Raw genomic sequence first — 17,415 nt, 5'->3', positions numbered from 1 at the left:
TTCAGAATGCAAGAAGCTCTGGACACTCCTAGACATCCAAGAGAAAAGACTGAACACATTTCCTCCCTAGTTTAAGTTTCTGTCTTTATTCCCTGATGCAAAGCCTCATTTCCCACCAAGTTCTAGATGAAATAATTACTTTCATGTACAAACAGGAGGAAAAGAAGTTTTTAAGCAGTGTGGAGTCTGATGTGACAATTCTATTTGGTTTTGGTGGGTACCTGCTTGACCCTGTAAATTGAAACTCCAAAAGGTCCCTCTGTGTCTTATCATGGTATTTAATTTTCTGTGCTTCAGCAGCAGGGGATGAAAGGGAGCTGGAATGGGTTTATTCAAATCTATATAGGAATTGAATGAGACAAAAATAACTCTATTTTTAAGAAATGGCTCTAATCAGGTGCAAAGCATTGCTCCTTCTGTTCTTCCCCACTTTTGCCTCTCTGGCTTCTGAACCAGGTTTGAGTATTGACAGGACAGAGCAGCTGGAGTTTGTGAACTCCTCTGTCTGCCCCACAAGCTTGTTTTTCACTTTTAGGATTATAATCCTGCCTTTAATGGAGCCCTTGATTCGTATCATAAAGACAGAGTTGGGAATATAATGGCCACTCTGAGCTGCCTCACTAACAGACTAATTCCTGAATTTAGGATCACTGTAAATGCCATGTATGTGCATTAAAGGCATTAATGTAATTAATAATAAATAAAATGCCAGGTTGACATAATTTGGGAATAGGTAATAAGCCAAGAACATCAGCTCTTGAGAAGAAGCATTTTGGAGGGAGAGAGTAGCATGATTTACTGCTACCTCCCATTGCCCCCCTCCCAAATCTCCTGCACATTCATTATGCCTTAAATATTCTCACACTGAGTTTTTTCCAATGGTCTAATTATAAACTTCATTATAATTGTTCATTAGTTTTATTTTGTTCAATTAGCCTAACAAGTTGCCAAATGAAATACAAGACTGGCAATTAGCTTGATTTAATTGTAATGAGCCACTCAAAATGGGTCACCAAATATGTTCATTTATAGCACTTCTTCCCCCCCCCCCCCATTGGTGAACAATAACATAAATATTCAGAGCATCACCTGATCTAAGGACTGGAAATTTCCCCCTCATTTATTGAAGCAGAAAAAAATAAAGCTATTGTTCTGCCTGCCCAGGTACCTGGGTCACCCTGGCTTATCCAGACATGGTCAGCAGCTGAACAGGGCCACTGGCACCTCTTTGAGCTCTTGTCCTGCAGAATAAAATGAATCACTTAATCTGCCAGGAGGAAGCTCAGCTCTGACCTAAAGTCTATTTATCTCCTCAGAATTCCAGAGAATTCCATGTTATAGTGGTTTGTGGCCGAAGGGACCTTGAAAGATCACTAGATCCCACCTGTCTGGTGCTCCAAGGGACAACGACAGTGGTGCCATGCTCTGATGGCAACTGAAAGGTAAAACTGTGCTGCCTAAAAAGGGGAAAGCCCAGTGTGAGCTGAGTTGTTCCCATTTGGTGAAGGGTCTTGGGAGGCTTTGGGCAGCCCAAGAACCTGGTTTGAGCCACTCTAGTAGTATAGTTGTGGCCATGTTCAGCCCTGCACAGCTGCCGGTTTTGCTGTGAGTTTTGAATAACCTTGAGCTTTCCTTTTTTTGCATGACTGCTTTTGCCACGCAGCGCTGGGATCTGCTCCTGTTAAGTAGCTGCTTAGCAGTAGCTCCTGGCTCGTATGGTCCAGTGGACTTACAGCAACTTCTCTTGGAAGCTAATTTGGGCAGGAGCGATTATTTGGTATAAATAATTCCTCCTGCATGTTATGCACATCACATCTGAATCTCAGGGAGGAGCAGCACAGGGGTGGCTCCTTAGCAAACTTAAGTGGTGGCATTAACAGGACTTGGTCTCGGACTTGGCTTTCTCTGGGATCTTGTCCTGCATCTGACTGATGAAAACACAATAAAATATTAAACTTGTGCAGAGACTACAACTACCTGTAAGTAATTAATAAAACACCGCTATGATGGCAAATGCAAGGGCTGACAAAGCTGTGTACCAGCCCAAACTCGTACCTTTTCCCTAGAAAATGTTGGCTACCAGGCGTCCATCCCTGACAGAGAGATGAGTTTGGTGATGTAATATTAACTCAACCTCTTAAAATTTCAGCCAGGGACTTTGTTTCGTGTAGGAAGGGGGAAAGGAAGGACTCGTTCTGTTGGAAAGACAATTCCCCCACGTCAGTGCACCGGCAGCCGCTCTTTGCTCGGCAAACCCCCTTTGATTCGGCGCTGTCTCTTGGCTCCGTCTCTAATTATCCGCGCTGCCAGCTGGGACGCGGCGGTGTCAGCGCTGCGCTCGCTGAGCGGGCTCAGATTAAAGACGCCGACGGCGCAGAACGGGAGAAAATTCACACCTCTGCCTTTCACGCCACAGACAGCTCCATCGGCTCTTCAAACACCATCCAAAGACATTGTTTGGCTTAATGAACGCACCCGGAGGTAGCGTCTGCATCTGGGGCTGCTACACAAACGCGCTTTCACTTCCAGCGCATCCTTGACGGCATTTTTCACTCCAGTCTCCATGCCCGACCTGACTCTGTGCTGCAGCGGCAGAGCCTGAGGGCTTGGCTGGATGGAGGGATGCAGGAGCATCCGCTGTGCCATGGGATGTCCCCCGCCTGCATGGAACAGGTGACACCAGGCACAAGCGAACAATTCCAGGGCTGGGATATGTCACGGTTTGTGTCTCCCCCGGTACTTGTGGGCTGTGACCCACCACATGCCAGCAGGACCCAGCTGTCCGGTGCCAAGAGAGGGCTGCACTTGCATTAGTCCTGTTAAGACTTCTGCTCCTAATTCACTTTGCTTACTTTATATTAGTATTATTCCTGCTGGGTTTAACTGAGGCAGGGGCAGATGTAAACAGGCTTGCAATAAGCTGCTAAAATCGCAAAAGGGCTGTGTGACACCTGGCTTTGCATTTGATTCAAGTAGTTACAGTCATAATATCCATTAATTTTTGTAGTGCTCCTGGGGGCAAAAGTCTTTCCTGTTCATTAGCGAGACCTGGATTTCTAAAGATCCCGGTATTCGACACAGCCTGCTTGGCATTCCTACTGTGAAAAAATCCCTTTGTTTACACAGCGGATGGCCTGAGGTGGGGACAGTCCTGGCATCGGGGCCACCTCCCCTGCGTTTTATTTAAGGCTCTGAAATGCTCCTGCTTCGAGATCCCAGAGCTCCGCTGAGAGGCGAAGGGTGGGCGGAATGCTTGAAAGAAAAAAAAAGCCACATATATTCTAGGCAAAAATTTCTCAGTATAAATGTTGAGGCAAAGCGGCGTCACAGATGACAGGTCTTCAAAGCCGAAGCACGGGCTGCGCTCGGGGAGGGAGGAAACCAGGCAGAACCCTCTGCCTTGATTAGCGAGGCTTTCCAGGCGCCGGCTCGCTCCCTTTCTGTCTCCGGGCTGCCTTTGAAACAACCCTTTTGACGGCTTTAGGCATTTCTTAGTTTAGCTGAGAATGAGCGAACATAAGAGAAGAAATCTGTAAGAATGACAGGGCCTGTGTGCGTCTTTTATATGCATTTCTGGAGCACAAAGACTGTTTTAATGAGCCGGCACGTAGCTTTGTGTGACTCCTGTTTTTAGCAACTCCGCGGTGATGGAGCTACCTGAGAAGTTTCCCGGCTGTGGCCTTCATGGAAAATACTCGATTTTTTTGGGTTAGTTTTACTTTCTGTGGAACACCAGGTCCTGACTGCTTCAGGAGAGGAGGGGCAGGAGGATCTGCTCGTCCCAATGGCACGAGGTATTGGCGGTTGAGCTTTCCTCATCCTCCTCCAGCAGCTCCTCCAGGCACTGCTGTGTCACTCCCATCCTCATGCCCACAGCTTTTGCCCTACAGAGGGTGCAATATCCCTCTGCTTTTAAGCATCACTCCTTTGCCTCGCAGGGATAACTGGAAGCAGGTGTGGGTGCCCAGGCTGAGGCCGGAGGAAGGCTGAATGATACCAGCTTGAGCATTTCCATTCAGGTCCATGTGGCCTTTGTGGGACCTAAAAACATTAATTAAAAGCTCCTCTCTGTAATGTTCCAGGCAGCACAGCTCTGAACAGGCTCTGTAATGTTCCAGGCAGCACAGCTCTGAACAGGAGAGATGACATCCCTGCAATCTGCAGTTTGGCAGCTGCTGGGAGAAGAGCAGAAGGTTTCTCAGAAAGAGCAGAATTGAGGTTCATCTTTGCAACCTGGCCATGCTTCCAAGTGGCAAATGAAGGACATATAAAGCTGACACAGGCTCTGGGTTCACCAGAATACTGGGCTGTGTGTTTCATTTGTTCAAAGGCATCAGAAAATGATGCAATCAAAATATGGTATGAGATCGTTTATTCTTACAAAGTTGAGAGAAAATCAGGTTCCTCGTAATTATGCAAATAACAGCATCTAGGTGGCATGTGACTGATTTTCTTTGTACACAATTATTTCCTTACAGAGTATTTTTATGACTTGTTATTAGGAAAAATAAAGAAAGAATAATCAAAAATGCTTTATGATATGAGTTTCTGAGGGGCCTTGGGCTCCTATTGTTTTCCTAAAGATGTTAAATAGGTTTGTGAGAAGTAGATCACACAATTAGAAACGTGTGCTGGCAGGAGAAGTGGATTGCAGAGTGCTGTAGCACGTGATGTGCATCCCACAATGGAGCCACTGCCAGTACCTGTGTGTCAGGTCAGCATATGCAGCCCTTCTTAAAAAACTGACACATCTGCCTGGTAATCTGTCTGTCCCACTGGTAATCTGTGTCTCCCAGGGTCTGGAATACAGCAGTGGGTCACAATCCAGCTTCTCCTGAAGTCAGTGGTGAAACTTTAGATGGAAAATGGAACTGGGATCAGACCTTTGCTCAACTTGACCCTTCCTCTGACCTCTGCACTCGAACTCCAGGGCTGCTTGTCCAGAGATGGTGTCTGTGCCTTGACAGATGCCTTCCTATTGGGCAAACATCAGGATGGACATCTGATGTCATCTGAGTTCATTCCACCTAATTTTCCTCTTTCCCACCCTGCTGTGGCATGTGAGCTTGCTGGTACTCTTGCTCCTGTGCTTGCAGCATCTGAAGCTGAACTTGATCCTTTCAAGGAGTGAGTGCTAGAGTTGAGGGCTGTGGTCTGCCTGCCACCTTCCCACTGAGCCAGCTCCAGTCCAAACACAATAACTGGGCAAAACCCCTCAGGAGCAGCAGGGTGCTGCACAGCACTGTCTCAGGGTACAGCAATGGGGGACAGTTTGCAGCACTTTAGGCATGATGGGGTGTGAGATGGGCAGGTGCAACCTGGTCAAGGGCATCACTGAACCCCTTGCAGCTTCATGAGTCTGCAAGAGCCCCAGCAACTCAGAGAACAACACAGGCACATGGCACACATTCTCCTTCTATTCATTTTGTGGGGGATTTTGTTCTTGTTTTCCTCAGGGCTGAGCAGCTCCAGGCTCCTGTGAGCCCCAGTGACCTTGTGCATTTGACTTAAGGGAGGGAAGGGGTTTCATGTGCCATCCTTTGAGCTTCTCTGACTGGAGTCCGAGGATGAACAGACCTCCCCCCACCCTTTTGTTCTTCCCACTACCTGGGGCATGTGGTCATCCAGAGTCCCATCCTCCTCAACACTCTCCTGGTCCCTGACATGAGTTCAGTCATGCTGGAAGCCCTCCTGCACTTCCCCCCAGCCTCTGAGCTCACAGAACCACAGGAGAAACCCCCCTTCCTTGCCACAAATACATAAGCCATTTCTCTGGATCTGATCCTTCCTTCTCCCTCTCTGGTGCTGCCCAACCAGAGGAAGAGAGGAAACATTGTGGATGGGCTGTGGATGGGGGCACAAATGCCCTTTCTTTTGCAGATGGCTCATGGTGGTGGCAGGAGTCACTGGCCAGGACTGGAGGCTTGGCTGGATGCTCACAGCTGCAGGTAGTTGGCAGACACTGAGCATTTCCAGCTGGCACAAGGACATGGGATCTGTCAAGCATCTACCCCCTACCCCATACAGGTGTTTAAAATTACACAGGGAGAAATCAGACAATCCCCTGCTCAGACCTGTCTTACACCAATTTAATTAAACACAGGTAAAGGAGGGAGCGGAAATTATGGCAATTCATCACCTCTTAGTCTCTGCAGGTGCTCAGTTGCAGCAGGGCAACAGAGTTCCCACTGCTCTGCACTTCTCCTCCTGGGAGTGATTAACCCACTCCCTTCTGGGCGAGTGAAGCCCTTTACTACTCTGGGAAGAGGCTTTAAGAATAATTAGTGAGAAGATGATTAAAAGAAAAAAAAAACAACAAAAACCAACCCCAAACCACTCTGATTCAGTTCCTGCCTTGCTCACACGTTTCCTTCATGGTGCTGGGTGAATCACTTACCTTGATGATTCACAACGGCCCCTTGCTGACAGGGGAACAGCATCTCTTCCCTGACTTGGCCCTTTGGTTTCTCCCTCTGTGGATGATGCTGGGGATCAGAGAGGATCAGATGGGTCAGTATGTTTTAATGATGCTCTAAAGGGAGCCAGGCTTCCTGAGGGGTCAGATGGCCCCATGGACAGAATTTCTGGCTACCCACTCTTTGAACACAACAGAGATAAATCTCAAGCTCCATGTGAGTTATAGGTCAAGGTGCTTGTACACAAGCTCTGATGGCTTAAAGGAAGAAATGCTAAAATAGGAGCAACTTCCATCTTGGTCCTGTCAAAGCCTCTTCATACCCATCATGCAGAGATTTTCAGTAGTGGCAAATCCATCAGCTAAAGTAACTGCTTTTTCACATTCCACAGGTGGTTGTGCCAGTGCTTCCTGTGCCGCAGATGGGACCTGGGTTTGTTGCCTTTTCCCAGACTTGCTCACAGGTTGTCCTGGTTTTGCAAGCACTTCATGCCCTGAGGAATGCAGCCCTTCTGATTTCACAGCACTCTGGGGGTCAGGACTTGTCCGGCTGGGAAGACAGTGCTTTGATTTCCTATAATCTCCTTTGTACTTAAAACTAAATAACTAACTCAGGTCAATTTCCAAAACATACAAAATCAAAGTATTTCCATTTAAAAGCAGCAAAAATACTGAGGCTTTACCATTTTCTTCCCCTAGCCTAAGATCTTTGTGGAGTTTGGTCTGGTTTCATGAGTTGCTTTAGTGATCCCCAAAACTGCAGTTTTAGGACAAATTGAAGTTTTTTTTTTCTGGAATCACTGAACTGTTTTTAGCTTTTGCAGACTTTTATTATAAATGCTGATCTAACAAGATTGGCCACAAGGGTACAAAGTGATAAAAGCTTTCAAATACTGTAAGACACCTCAAAGGGTAATAAAACATAATTATTTCCCATCATTATTAAACAGTGGTGGAGGAAAAGCCAGGATAAAGAAATATTCAGCTCCTGCCTCCCTTATCAGATACTGCTCTGACTTGGATGGTAATTTTGCAGACTCTTTGCTGCAGTCCTCCTTCCCTTGCTCTGAAGTCCAGATGTGGACAGGAGTGAAAACCCATGGCCAGGTGCTCCAGCCTGGAGTAGGTGCCTCTAGAGGGTTTCACCCCAGCAGGGTGGTAGAACTGCTGTGCTGGGTGTTCAGATGAGATGGAGCAGGATGGGGAGACACCTCCAGCCTTCCCAGAAAGGCGTCTGGTTTTTACCCTACTTTGAGTATGTGGTGACCACGAGAGTCAAATTTTGTCCAAGCAACAGCATTTCTGCCATCCTGTGTGCCATACAGAGCCCTGGGGGTTACTCAGGCTTCTTATTTGCTCCAGAAAATCCAGTGCAGGATCTGTCCTCCATCCTTACCTCCTGTTAACTCCCAGTTGGGTTTTTGCCTCCTAATACCCTAAGATGTCTTTAAAATTCCCATCCTTACTGTTTCCCTAGGAGCATTCTTGAAACCTTCCATCTCTTGACATTTGAGTGATCTAAAAACCAACAGCTTTCCATAATGCTGCAAAAGTCTTTCAAGTCTTTCATAACACAGGTTGCCTCTGTGTGCAAAGTCACGCCAGCACAAAGAAGGTGTAGCAGCATCCCACTGGAATAACTTAAAAGGAAATCTCCTTTGGGAAGAGAATTATTTTGAGGAGCACATATGGGAGACACAGATTATGGCACTATGGGTGGCTCGGCTTTCTTGGTGGCATCTCCTCATGTACCTTTTGATGCTCTTGCACCAGGAGAAGAGAGGGAAAGACAGGCCAGGCTGTAAACCAGCTAAGGAGCTTGGAAATGTCTCAGCAGTGGTATGGAAACCAGAAGATCCCATGAATTGTGCAAATTCAGTCAAGGAGCACTTACTGTCCTGTTGCTTTGACAAGGAAGCTGTGCTTCATCCACTGTAGCTGTTTATTATTTTGTTGATTAACCTGCAGTTCTTCCTCATGCTTTTTGTATCTTCCAATAATTCCCTTCTGTTTTTTTGTGCCATCTCTTTTAATCTCAGCAAGGGAAATTAATCCTGGTTGCCTCTGCAGTTAGTGATCAACTGGGTTTCCCAGGGGTTTTCTCCCTGCCCTTCCCAAAATGCTTCAGCAACCTCTGTCATGGAGCAGCTCCTCTGCCGTGAGCTCACTCTGCAAGATATTTTCTGAGCTGCAAAATCCCTAATTCTGATGCTCTTTCCCTCTGATAACTTCTGTTTCACCTGTTAATTTATACACAGTCCCTGGTGTTCAGCCCCAAACCCTCAAAGGAATTTATTACTGTTTGTATTTGGCTTTGTTATGGTTTGTTTCTTGTAACACAAACAAGGAAAGCTGTGGGAGGAAGGGAGAGCAATGTCAGAGCAACCATCCTACAGACTGTAGACACCACCTAATATTTGTTTCCATTTCATTTTTACCAGAATATTACCTTTCATTAAAAGGCAGTAAAAGCATTAAAGCATTTTGTAGAGGAGGAAGATCTTACTGCTTTATTAGGCTGAGAGGCACATAATGGATCACCACAGCTTCACTATCCATCTTGAGCACAAGTTTGGGAAGGTGTTAACCAGACTAGTCCTGCATGGAAAGAATGGGATTGGGGATGAGCAACTCTCTGCCAATGCACCTGGATCTCTGAAAGTGGGATCACTTCCCTGTCAGCACTTTGGCAGTCTGAAAAACTTCTCATTTTGGATTTTATTTTGCATGTTGGATATAAAATCCCACTCAAAAATGTGCAGCAAGGATGGAATAAAGTCTAAATGCTTCCCAAAGCTTCCATAAAGATGAGGTGGTGGTTGGAGCCCTTGGCTGTGGGCATGATTTGGGATGATGAGGGAGGACAAGTTGCTGGTCTTGTGTACCCCAACAGGGAATCAGTGCTGGGTTTGAGCTGCACAAGGGGGTTGTCTCCTACCACCCTATGCCCCCTGCAGCCCCCTTGAGTCCTGAGCTGCTGCTCCCATGGAACATGGCTGAGCCACATGGCAGAGCTCATGGACAGCTTCAGGATGCTCTGGGTACACAGCCCTTGGATGCCCCTTGAACACCACTTTGCACATTTCTTTCATGGTGGCACAAGACCCACAGTGACTCACCCGGGTCAAGGGCAACCCATGGACCCCCAGCTGGCTGCTCACAGTAAACCAAACATCCCCCCACACTCCCCAAGAAATGGAATGTCTAAAGCAGCTAATTCCCATATTTTGGATCACCAGACTTCCACTAGCAGCCAAATGTTCTGATTGTAGTTCATTAGATCAAGTACCAAGAGCAGACAGGAAAACGTTCTTCATTACTGCTTTTTATGCACTTTATATACTTATTTATTAGTTTTATTTTCTTTGAGGAAAACAAATCTTTGGGTTTCCTTGGATTCTGTTTTTTCTTCACCTGTGTGGGTCGAGTTCCTCCAGCCTGAGGTTGATTCCTGGGTGCTCTCACCCTGATGTAGATTTCCCTACATGGGAGATAAGCATTTATTCATGTTCGTGTTTGTGTGGAGTGGTAAAATATTAGAGTTAAATTTTTTATGACATTCCTAGGAGTGGTTATGGAGCAAACAAGATTACAGCTAGTACTACAGAAATGCTTGTTTATGCAAGGAGGGGAAAAAACACAAAGTTGGAGATGTGTTTGCAGAACTGCTGGAGAGCCCAGGGGATGGTTTAGTTTTCCCTCTCCTTTTCTTTCTTTACCTCGCTGGTTTTACTGTGATCACAGTAACAACTCCCAGCAATTAGGGCTGAGTGGATTTTGAATGGAATTCCGGTTCCAACAGTGGGACATGTTTGCATTCCAGGGGAGAGGAACATTGGCAGTGCTTGTCTGTATTGGCAAAATGCCACTGAGGGTGATCCCACTGGGAGGGGGTGTGAGAGCCTCCCCTGGGTACGCTGCTAGTGCAGCCAGCACTGCCCTGGGCACTCTCCTCAGTCCCACTGCACACCCCTGGGACACCCTTTTCACACTGTTTGGGATGCACATCACTTGATTTGTCCTCACACCCCTTGGGGATACCCTCACATCCCCTGGGATGTACTTTGCACACTCCTTGGGTGCCATTTGCACAGGCCTTGGGAGACCCTTTGCATGCTCTTGGGACTCCATTTCCAAACCTGTGGGGTTCCCTTTGCACACTCTTACACTCCTTGGGACACTCTTACCCCCCTTGGGGTGTTCCTTGCACAACTCTTTGGATGCCCTTACACCCCTTGGAACACCTCACATCCCCAGGGATGCCCTTTGCACACTCCTTGGGACTCCCTTTGCATACATCTTGGGACACCCTTTTCAGCCCCCTGGGATGCCCTCTGCACACTCTTTAAGGGATAATGCCCTTTGCATACACTTTGGGATACTCTCACATCCCTTGAGATGCCCTTTGCCCACCCGTGGGCATGCCCCGAGCTCCCCCACGCTCGGCCCGCACCGCGCACCGCAGCGGCCCCGCGCAGTGACGGAAGCGGCCGCCAGGGGGGGCCCGCGCTCTTCCCGACGCTCCGCGGCCGCTGAGCGATTCCCCCCCCCCCCGCGCACACACGCACCTCCCCCGTCTGCCCGGGAGTGCGGGGGGACCGGCCCCGGGGCGCTCCGAGCCTGCCCCGGGGAGAAACTCCCACAGGCTGCCAGCACCGGGCGGGAGCCGTGAGAAAAGGGCCCCACGGGCCTCCCTTGCTCGCTGCTCCCGTGGGGCAGCGCGGGGCGCTGCGGGGCACCTGCGGGGCTGCCCCCGCACTCCGCCCCGACCCCGCTCAGGTGAGCGCGGCGGCAACGCCCCCGCTCGTCCGCCCGCGCCGCCGCAGCCCCCGGCACCGCGACCGCTGCCCCGGGGAGCCGCCGCTGCTGCTGCTGCTGCCGCCGCGGGCGGGGGCGGCGCCGGAGCCCCCCCGGGGCGGGGATGCGGCGGGGGCGGCCGTGAGCGGGGCCGGCGGGGAGCGGGGACATCCCCCCAACCCCTCGGCGGGCGCCGGCCCCGCCGCCGGACGGAGCGGAGCGGGCGGGAGCGGGGGGAGTGGTTACGGGCTCCGCCGCGACACCCCCGGCCCCCCCGCCCCGCTCAGCCGCCCCTCTCCAAATAAATCAGCACCATGACTACTTCTGGGCATGGAACAAAGAGGATGCTCTCCCGGGGCCCCGCGCTGCTCCTGGCGCCGCTGCTGCTCCTGTGCCGAGGTAACCCCGGTCCCGCCGCCGCGACCCCGACACCGTGGTTATGTTTGTTTGGTTTGGTGTTTTTTTCCGTGTTTAATTGTTGTTTGTTTTTAAACTCTTTCAGTTTATTTTAGTTCTCCTTTCCTCTCCCCAAACCCCCCGCTCCCCCCCCCCCGCGTTTTTATTTATGTCTGTTTCCCTCATCCCATCCCTCCCTCCCCGGGCTCCCTCCGCAGCGCTGCGGGTGGGACACGCTCCGAGCCCCATCTCTGGGGCGCACAAAGTTGTCTCCCTCCAGCTCCGCCGCCGCAGCCCCTCGGCTCGCTCCCTGTGTGTGTCCTCCCCCTCCCCACGCGTGTTGCGGTCTCCCGGCCCCCTGCGCGGGGGTTGCGCTGCGGCTTCGGCGGTTGACACTGGGTTACTGCCGTCGTGGGGGAAAAAGGAAAAGTTTGGGCTTGCCGGAGCGCTGGGGGACGGAGAAGGGTTGCGGGGTTTGGGGTTTCCCACGGGGCGGCCGAGCCCTGCTCCTCCCTAATGCTGAGCGTCCTTCCTGGCTATCCACGGGCGCGGGTGCTGGGGAAAGATGTGCAGGAGTTAAATCCCTTCGGTAACAAAACACTTATGCTGCCTTTTTTACTCTTATTCCGAGGGAAACGAGTTTCCTTGGGCTGGCGAGGAGTGGGGTCAGGCCCTTGGGTGCGCTCAGGTGGGATTCTCCCATCGCGGCCAGCTGCGAGGCGGCGCGCCGGGGCAGGGAGCGCGGCTGGGAGCTGCTCTCCCTCTGTTCTTTCAGGGGTTTTTATTTCTCCCCAGCTGTTCTCGGGAGGAGTCTTTCGGGCCCCAGTTGCGGGTTTGTGCCGGGGAAGGGAGGGCTCACCCCCAGGCTGGCAGAGCCAGAGCGCTGCCCCTGGGAAAGTCTTTCGCAGGACTTCTCTTTGGGGTCATTGTCCTCTGCTTCCTCCCGTGAGCTCCCTGGCAGATGTTGTTCCTAATAAATAGGGATTGTTAAAAGCTAATTAATTAAGGTGCATCGTTGTTGAAGTTGCTCGGGGATTCGTTTGCGTTTCTTGCTGCTCGGGATGATGCTGACGTTCGGCTGGAGCCTGGGCTGCTGGGGAAACTTTACGGCGGTTTTAGGAATATTGCCTAAAGGGTTTCAGGTGAAAAGGGAGTGATCCATGGGAGGGGGAGTAGCAGCAGCTGTAGCTCCTGGGGACGACACAGGGAATGCATTGTGGCAGGGAAGTGTTTTAGGAAAGGACTTTACAGGAACAGTAGGAATAATTTGCTAGGAAGGAGACATCAGCCTTGGGGACACATAGATCATGGACAGAAAGGGGTTCTTGGTCTGCTCATCCTAAAAAGCACTGCTTGCCCCTGCCCTCCAGCTCCCTCCTGTGCTGGGGTGTGCAGAGCCACAGCACGACGTGGCGAGTGGGGTGCAAAACTTTGGGGGGCAGGTCGTGGAAAGTGGGGTGCAAGTTGCAGGGAGTGGGGCACCGAGTGCAGGACAAGGGGCATGAGCTGCCCGAGGGTCAGCACTGCCCTGCGAGTTGATGGCTTTCTGTTGCCTGTGTGACGCCCTGTACTCGCGCAGCTCTCCTTTTATTCGAGGAGGGAGTTAGGAGCAGCAAAAGAACAAGTTTTCTGGCTTTTTATTTTTTTTTTATTTATTGCTTTGCCACATTAATGGTAATCTTTTCCCTGATATTCTCTTCTCCTGTGTGGGTAGCTGCCATGGTGAGATTGGGCTGTGGGTGTAATTTTTCCAGCGCTCTGAATGCTTACACATATGGAAACCCACTTTGAAACAGTTTGTGGCTGCAAACCTGCCGACGTACCCATCCTTCTCCGCTGCTCTGAATCCTCCCTGCACAATGTGCTCGTGAAGAACTCGCAGTGCGCTCTCGGCTCAAGCTGTGAATAACGAATCCATTCCTCGTCTGCGCCTCTCTCGGCTGTAGCATCCCTTTGCTTTCGTAGCGGAGCGCTGCCACTGCCCTGTCCCACCCCTGGCGTGGACCACAGCAATGTCTGTGTGTGGAGAGGGGGTTTGCGATCTGGGAAAACCTCTCTAGAAAGAGGCGAGCGGTGGCAGAGCCCGGGAACTCCTCCCTCCGGGGCTGTCCTGGTCTTCCTGCAGCTCACTGCGATCCAAGACTGCTTTCTCCTCTGGATTACAGGGGTTAACGAACCACATCTTGGTTTGGGTTGTTGCAGGCGGGAGAGACACCTGCATGAGTCATGCCGCGGTGCTGCCATCCCTGCAAAGCTCCCGGCTCACACAGACGGTCGTGTTGGGCTCTTGCCATTTTTTCTCTATTTATTTGCCTTCGCTCCCTCCTTTCCCCCTTGCCGGGGCTGGCTCTGGGCACGCTGCGTTTCGGGGACCGGAGATGCACCAGGCTGAGTTTCTCCAGCCTCTTCAAAGCGGGTGGCATTTGTTCGCCTGTCAGACAGGTCCCCTAAATAGCTTAGTGAAGGTCCAATTAAGAGATCACTCTCCTGCCCCGGGTCTCTGGCGGCCCGGCTGCTGGCGCGCACGGCTGCGAGCAGAGGGTGTGCGTGTGTGTTTGGCAGCCGAAGGCCGCTCACGCTGAGCTCGAGGATGTCTCTCGCTGGCAGCAGGCCCCCGTTTGTTGCTGGCATCTAGGCAGGGTTTTGGCCGCCTTCCTCGCTGGCGGCGGCGGAGCTGTCTCCGAGGTTATATGAATAGGTATCCTGTGAGTGACATGGATGAGTTACCTGAATATTTTGTTTTTCTGCCTGGCGCTGCCTCCCCTGGCTCGCTCCTCTGCCTTGCGCCCGGAGCAGGTGTGGGAACGCGGGAATGGGGCGTGCAGAGCTTGTTGAACAGACTCCTTGAGCCCCTGCAGGATGCGCCTGGACTGCTGTCATCTGAGCCTGTGAGGAGGGACCTGCGAGTTGCTTTTAGACTCTGGCTCCAGGGAGGTGTGGGTGGAGAGACATTATGCTTATTTTATTATGTGTCCCTGTATCACTCTACATAATATGGAGGCCCTTTTTATTCAGAGGCTCTTTAGGAAGAGAAATGAAAGACTTGTATTATCTACTGTACAATAGATTTGCAGAACTGTTGAAATGTGTGTTATTTTCCTCAGATTAGTGCAGATCTCAACATTTTATGCAATAGCCAGTCAAACTGATGTGATTTGGGGGATAGTGGGGTGGGGGAAGAAGGCTGAAATATACTGCCTCTTGCTCCAACATCCATTAGAGCAATATATTTCAGCTACCCTGATTTTTACTTCCCATCAGCGTAAATCCAGAGCAGCTCCTCTGAAGTCATTGGAGCTACTCTGCATTCATGCATTGCTGCTGCAATCAGCATTGGGCTCTCTGGGAATGCAGGAGGCAACTGTGTGACTTGTCCTGCACAGCATTTTTCACTTCAACATCTCCTGTCACTGATGCTGCAGCTTCTTTTGCACGTTTGAAATGGGGAAGTCCACATCACTCCCTGTTTTTGGCTTTTGATTATTTTCTTGAATTTCTGGGGCTTGGTCACAGAACTCCATTCATTGACACTTGATTCTTTGGCTGATCAATAGAGTCTCTTGAGCTTTGAATACCAAAATAGTTACATTAAAAAAATCAATAAAGTGCAATTAATTTGCTGTATTTTATTGCTGGGAATGATAGGCACTCCCAGCCCTATTATCTCTGTGTTTAAAGCAGCTTAGTGTGGTGAGGAAGGTATGAGGCTGGGAGCAGCTGTAGAAGGTCAGAGCAGAGGATTGCTGAGACTGGGGGGGGGTTTGTGTCTCAGGAAGGATTTTTGGATCAGGTATACATTCCTGAGTCAGGGACAGCTCCATTTATTTGATTGCTGGGTTGGGTTTGCAATCATGGATTTGGTTGCTCTTTGAGGCCAGGCAGGTGTCTGGTGTGCACAGACTCTGGGCAAAGACTCCCTTTTTTTCAAAGGACCTGGGGAGAAGAAGAGTCTGTGCACCACAGACCATGGCAGAGGAATTTGTGTTACACAGGGCTTTAGGATATGTGAGGTTTTGCCATTGGTGCTGATGAGATGGAGATTCCACCCTGCTGATCCCATCCTGAGTCAGGGTCCTCCTGTCCTTTTCTGTTTCTCCTCAGAAATGTGTTTTGTAGCCAGGCTGCTCAGGAGACCTGTGCTGGTTGTGTCCCAGCAGGATCCCTCTTCTGAAAGGCGGGGGAAACAAAGGATGTCATTACTCAGAGCACTGAGTTATGGTATCTCATGTGCTGCTTGTCCCATCCATGATGCTGGCATGAAACACAAGTTTTGCTGTGATGGAGAGGTGGCATTTGCAAGGTGGCTGCAAACCTGTACTCTCTCAGAAATGTGATCAGGGAACAAAGGGAAGGTGACAGCCTCCTACATTCTGCATGAAGCAAGTGAAACTAAGCTCTCCCGTGCTTAATAAACCTCCCAGTGAATGAGAAGCCATCCCACTGAAATAAATACTGGCAGCTCAACAAATTTAATTCACAGAACTTGGTTTCCCCTTCTCTCCCTGCCTAAATATAACTAATGTTTGCTAATGACAAGCGGTGACTTGGTTTGTTGGCGTAGCATTAGCTCTTACCCCTGTCAGTGGCTCAGCTGATGTGCTGGCACGTGGTGCTTCCCCGACTACGGCTGTCAGATCCTCTCGCACTGAAGCGCCACGGAGGCTGGGGAGTGTGAGTTACCATGTGGTGCTCTAGATGTCGTGGAAGATGCTTCGATTTCATGCTGTCGGAAGTTTCCCAGCTGGCATTTCAGAGGAAGCTGTTGCCACGTGAGGATGGGCAGGCAGAAATTACAAGCAAAGAGGTCCCTGGAGATAACTTAAGGGGAGGATGGGAATTGCTCACTGTTTGGCTTTCCCTGGGTGTTTCCATTCACCTCTGTGATGTAGAGTGTTGCAATGAGAAGTAAATCAGGGGCTGCTTGGACTGCGTGTGGTGGGCAAATTCATTGTGGAAGGACTTCACTGTTAGTGCAGTACCTTGCACGATGGACTTGAGTCTCAGGTACAATGTAAATATTAATGTTTCTTCCATGCTATCGAAAATTTCTTTTGCAGCACACTTTGAGCTTTTCTTTGTTTACATAAATGTGTTTGTTTCTGACAGCATTCAGAAAGCTTCATGAATTTATGATGTGCTCCAATTCAAGCATGCTTTTTTCCTTTTTTCCTCTTTTTCCTTTTTTTTTTTTACCCCCCAAACCCACTCTTTCTTCCCAAATTTTGGTGATGAAATGGCAAGAGGTATGCATCTTTCAGCAGGCTATTGAGAGGCAAGGTAAACACCATCTTTCATGGAAAATCAGTTTGTTCAAGTTCAAAAGCAGCTCAGCCTCCCCACTTGATCAATTTGCCTGTCATAGGAGATGATTTTAAAAGTGGTTATTACATCCTGTCTTGTCTCTTGCAACTTCAGGCAAGGAGAGAAAATGAAGCAGAGCATTTGATTTTTAACTCTGTTTATTCTAAATTTTTGGGGGATGGTGGTAGTCAGGGGTGAAGTGAAGGGGTGCCCTGAGGGGTGAGGGATAGCCAGGAACAGAGGGGTTTCCACGGGGCTGCCCTCTGCTGAGTAAACTAATTGGAAACTGCATGTTAACCAGCTCTGCTCATCTCACCGTGCCTGCACCAGCTGGCCTTCAGGAGCTGCTCTGCCCCATCCCTTCCCTGTGGTGGAGGAGGAGACCTGCAGTGGCAGAAAGATGGGCTTTTGGTGACAAAGGTGCTAAATCTTGTGGAGAGGGTACTTGGGGCTCTGTGATTCCATGGCCTTGTCCTCCTGATGCTGGAATGGTGCTGCCATCCAGT

General features: G+C 50.0%; 1 protein-coding gene across 1 annotated transcript in view; it reads left to right on the top strand.

Moving 5' to 3' along the window:
* The first annotated feature begins 11,525 nt into the window (after nt 1-11,525).
* Nucleotides 11,526-17,415, top strand: part of TMEM132B (transmembrane protein 132B) — a 233,968-nt gene continuing 228,078 nt past the window's right edge. The window contains exon 1 of the mRNA XM_071572287.1: nt 11,526-11,611. Coding sequence (XP_071428388.1) covers nt 11,527-11,611 — 85 coding nt within the window. The 5' untranslated portion in view covers nt 11,526. The remainder of the gene's footprint in view (nt 11,612-17,415) is intronic.

The sequence above is a fragment of the Pithys albifrons genome, chromosome 17, assembly GCF_047495875.1.
Source record: "Pithys albifrons albifrons isolate INPA30051 chromosome 17, PitAlb_v1, whole genome shotgun sequence".
NCBI classification, from domain to species: Eukaryota; Metazoa; Chordata; class Aves; order Passeriformes; family Thamnophilidae; genus Pithys; species Pithys albifrons.
The sequence above is the reverse complement of the archived record's forward strand: the minus strand, read 5'-3'. Positions and strand labels throughout refer to the sequence as shown.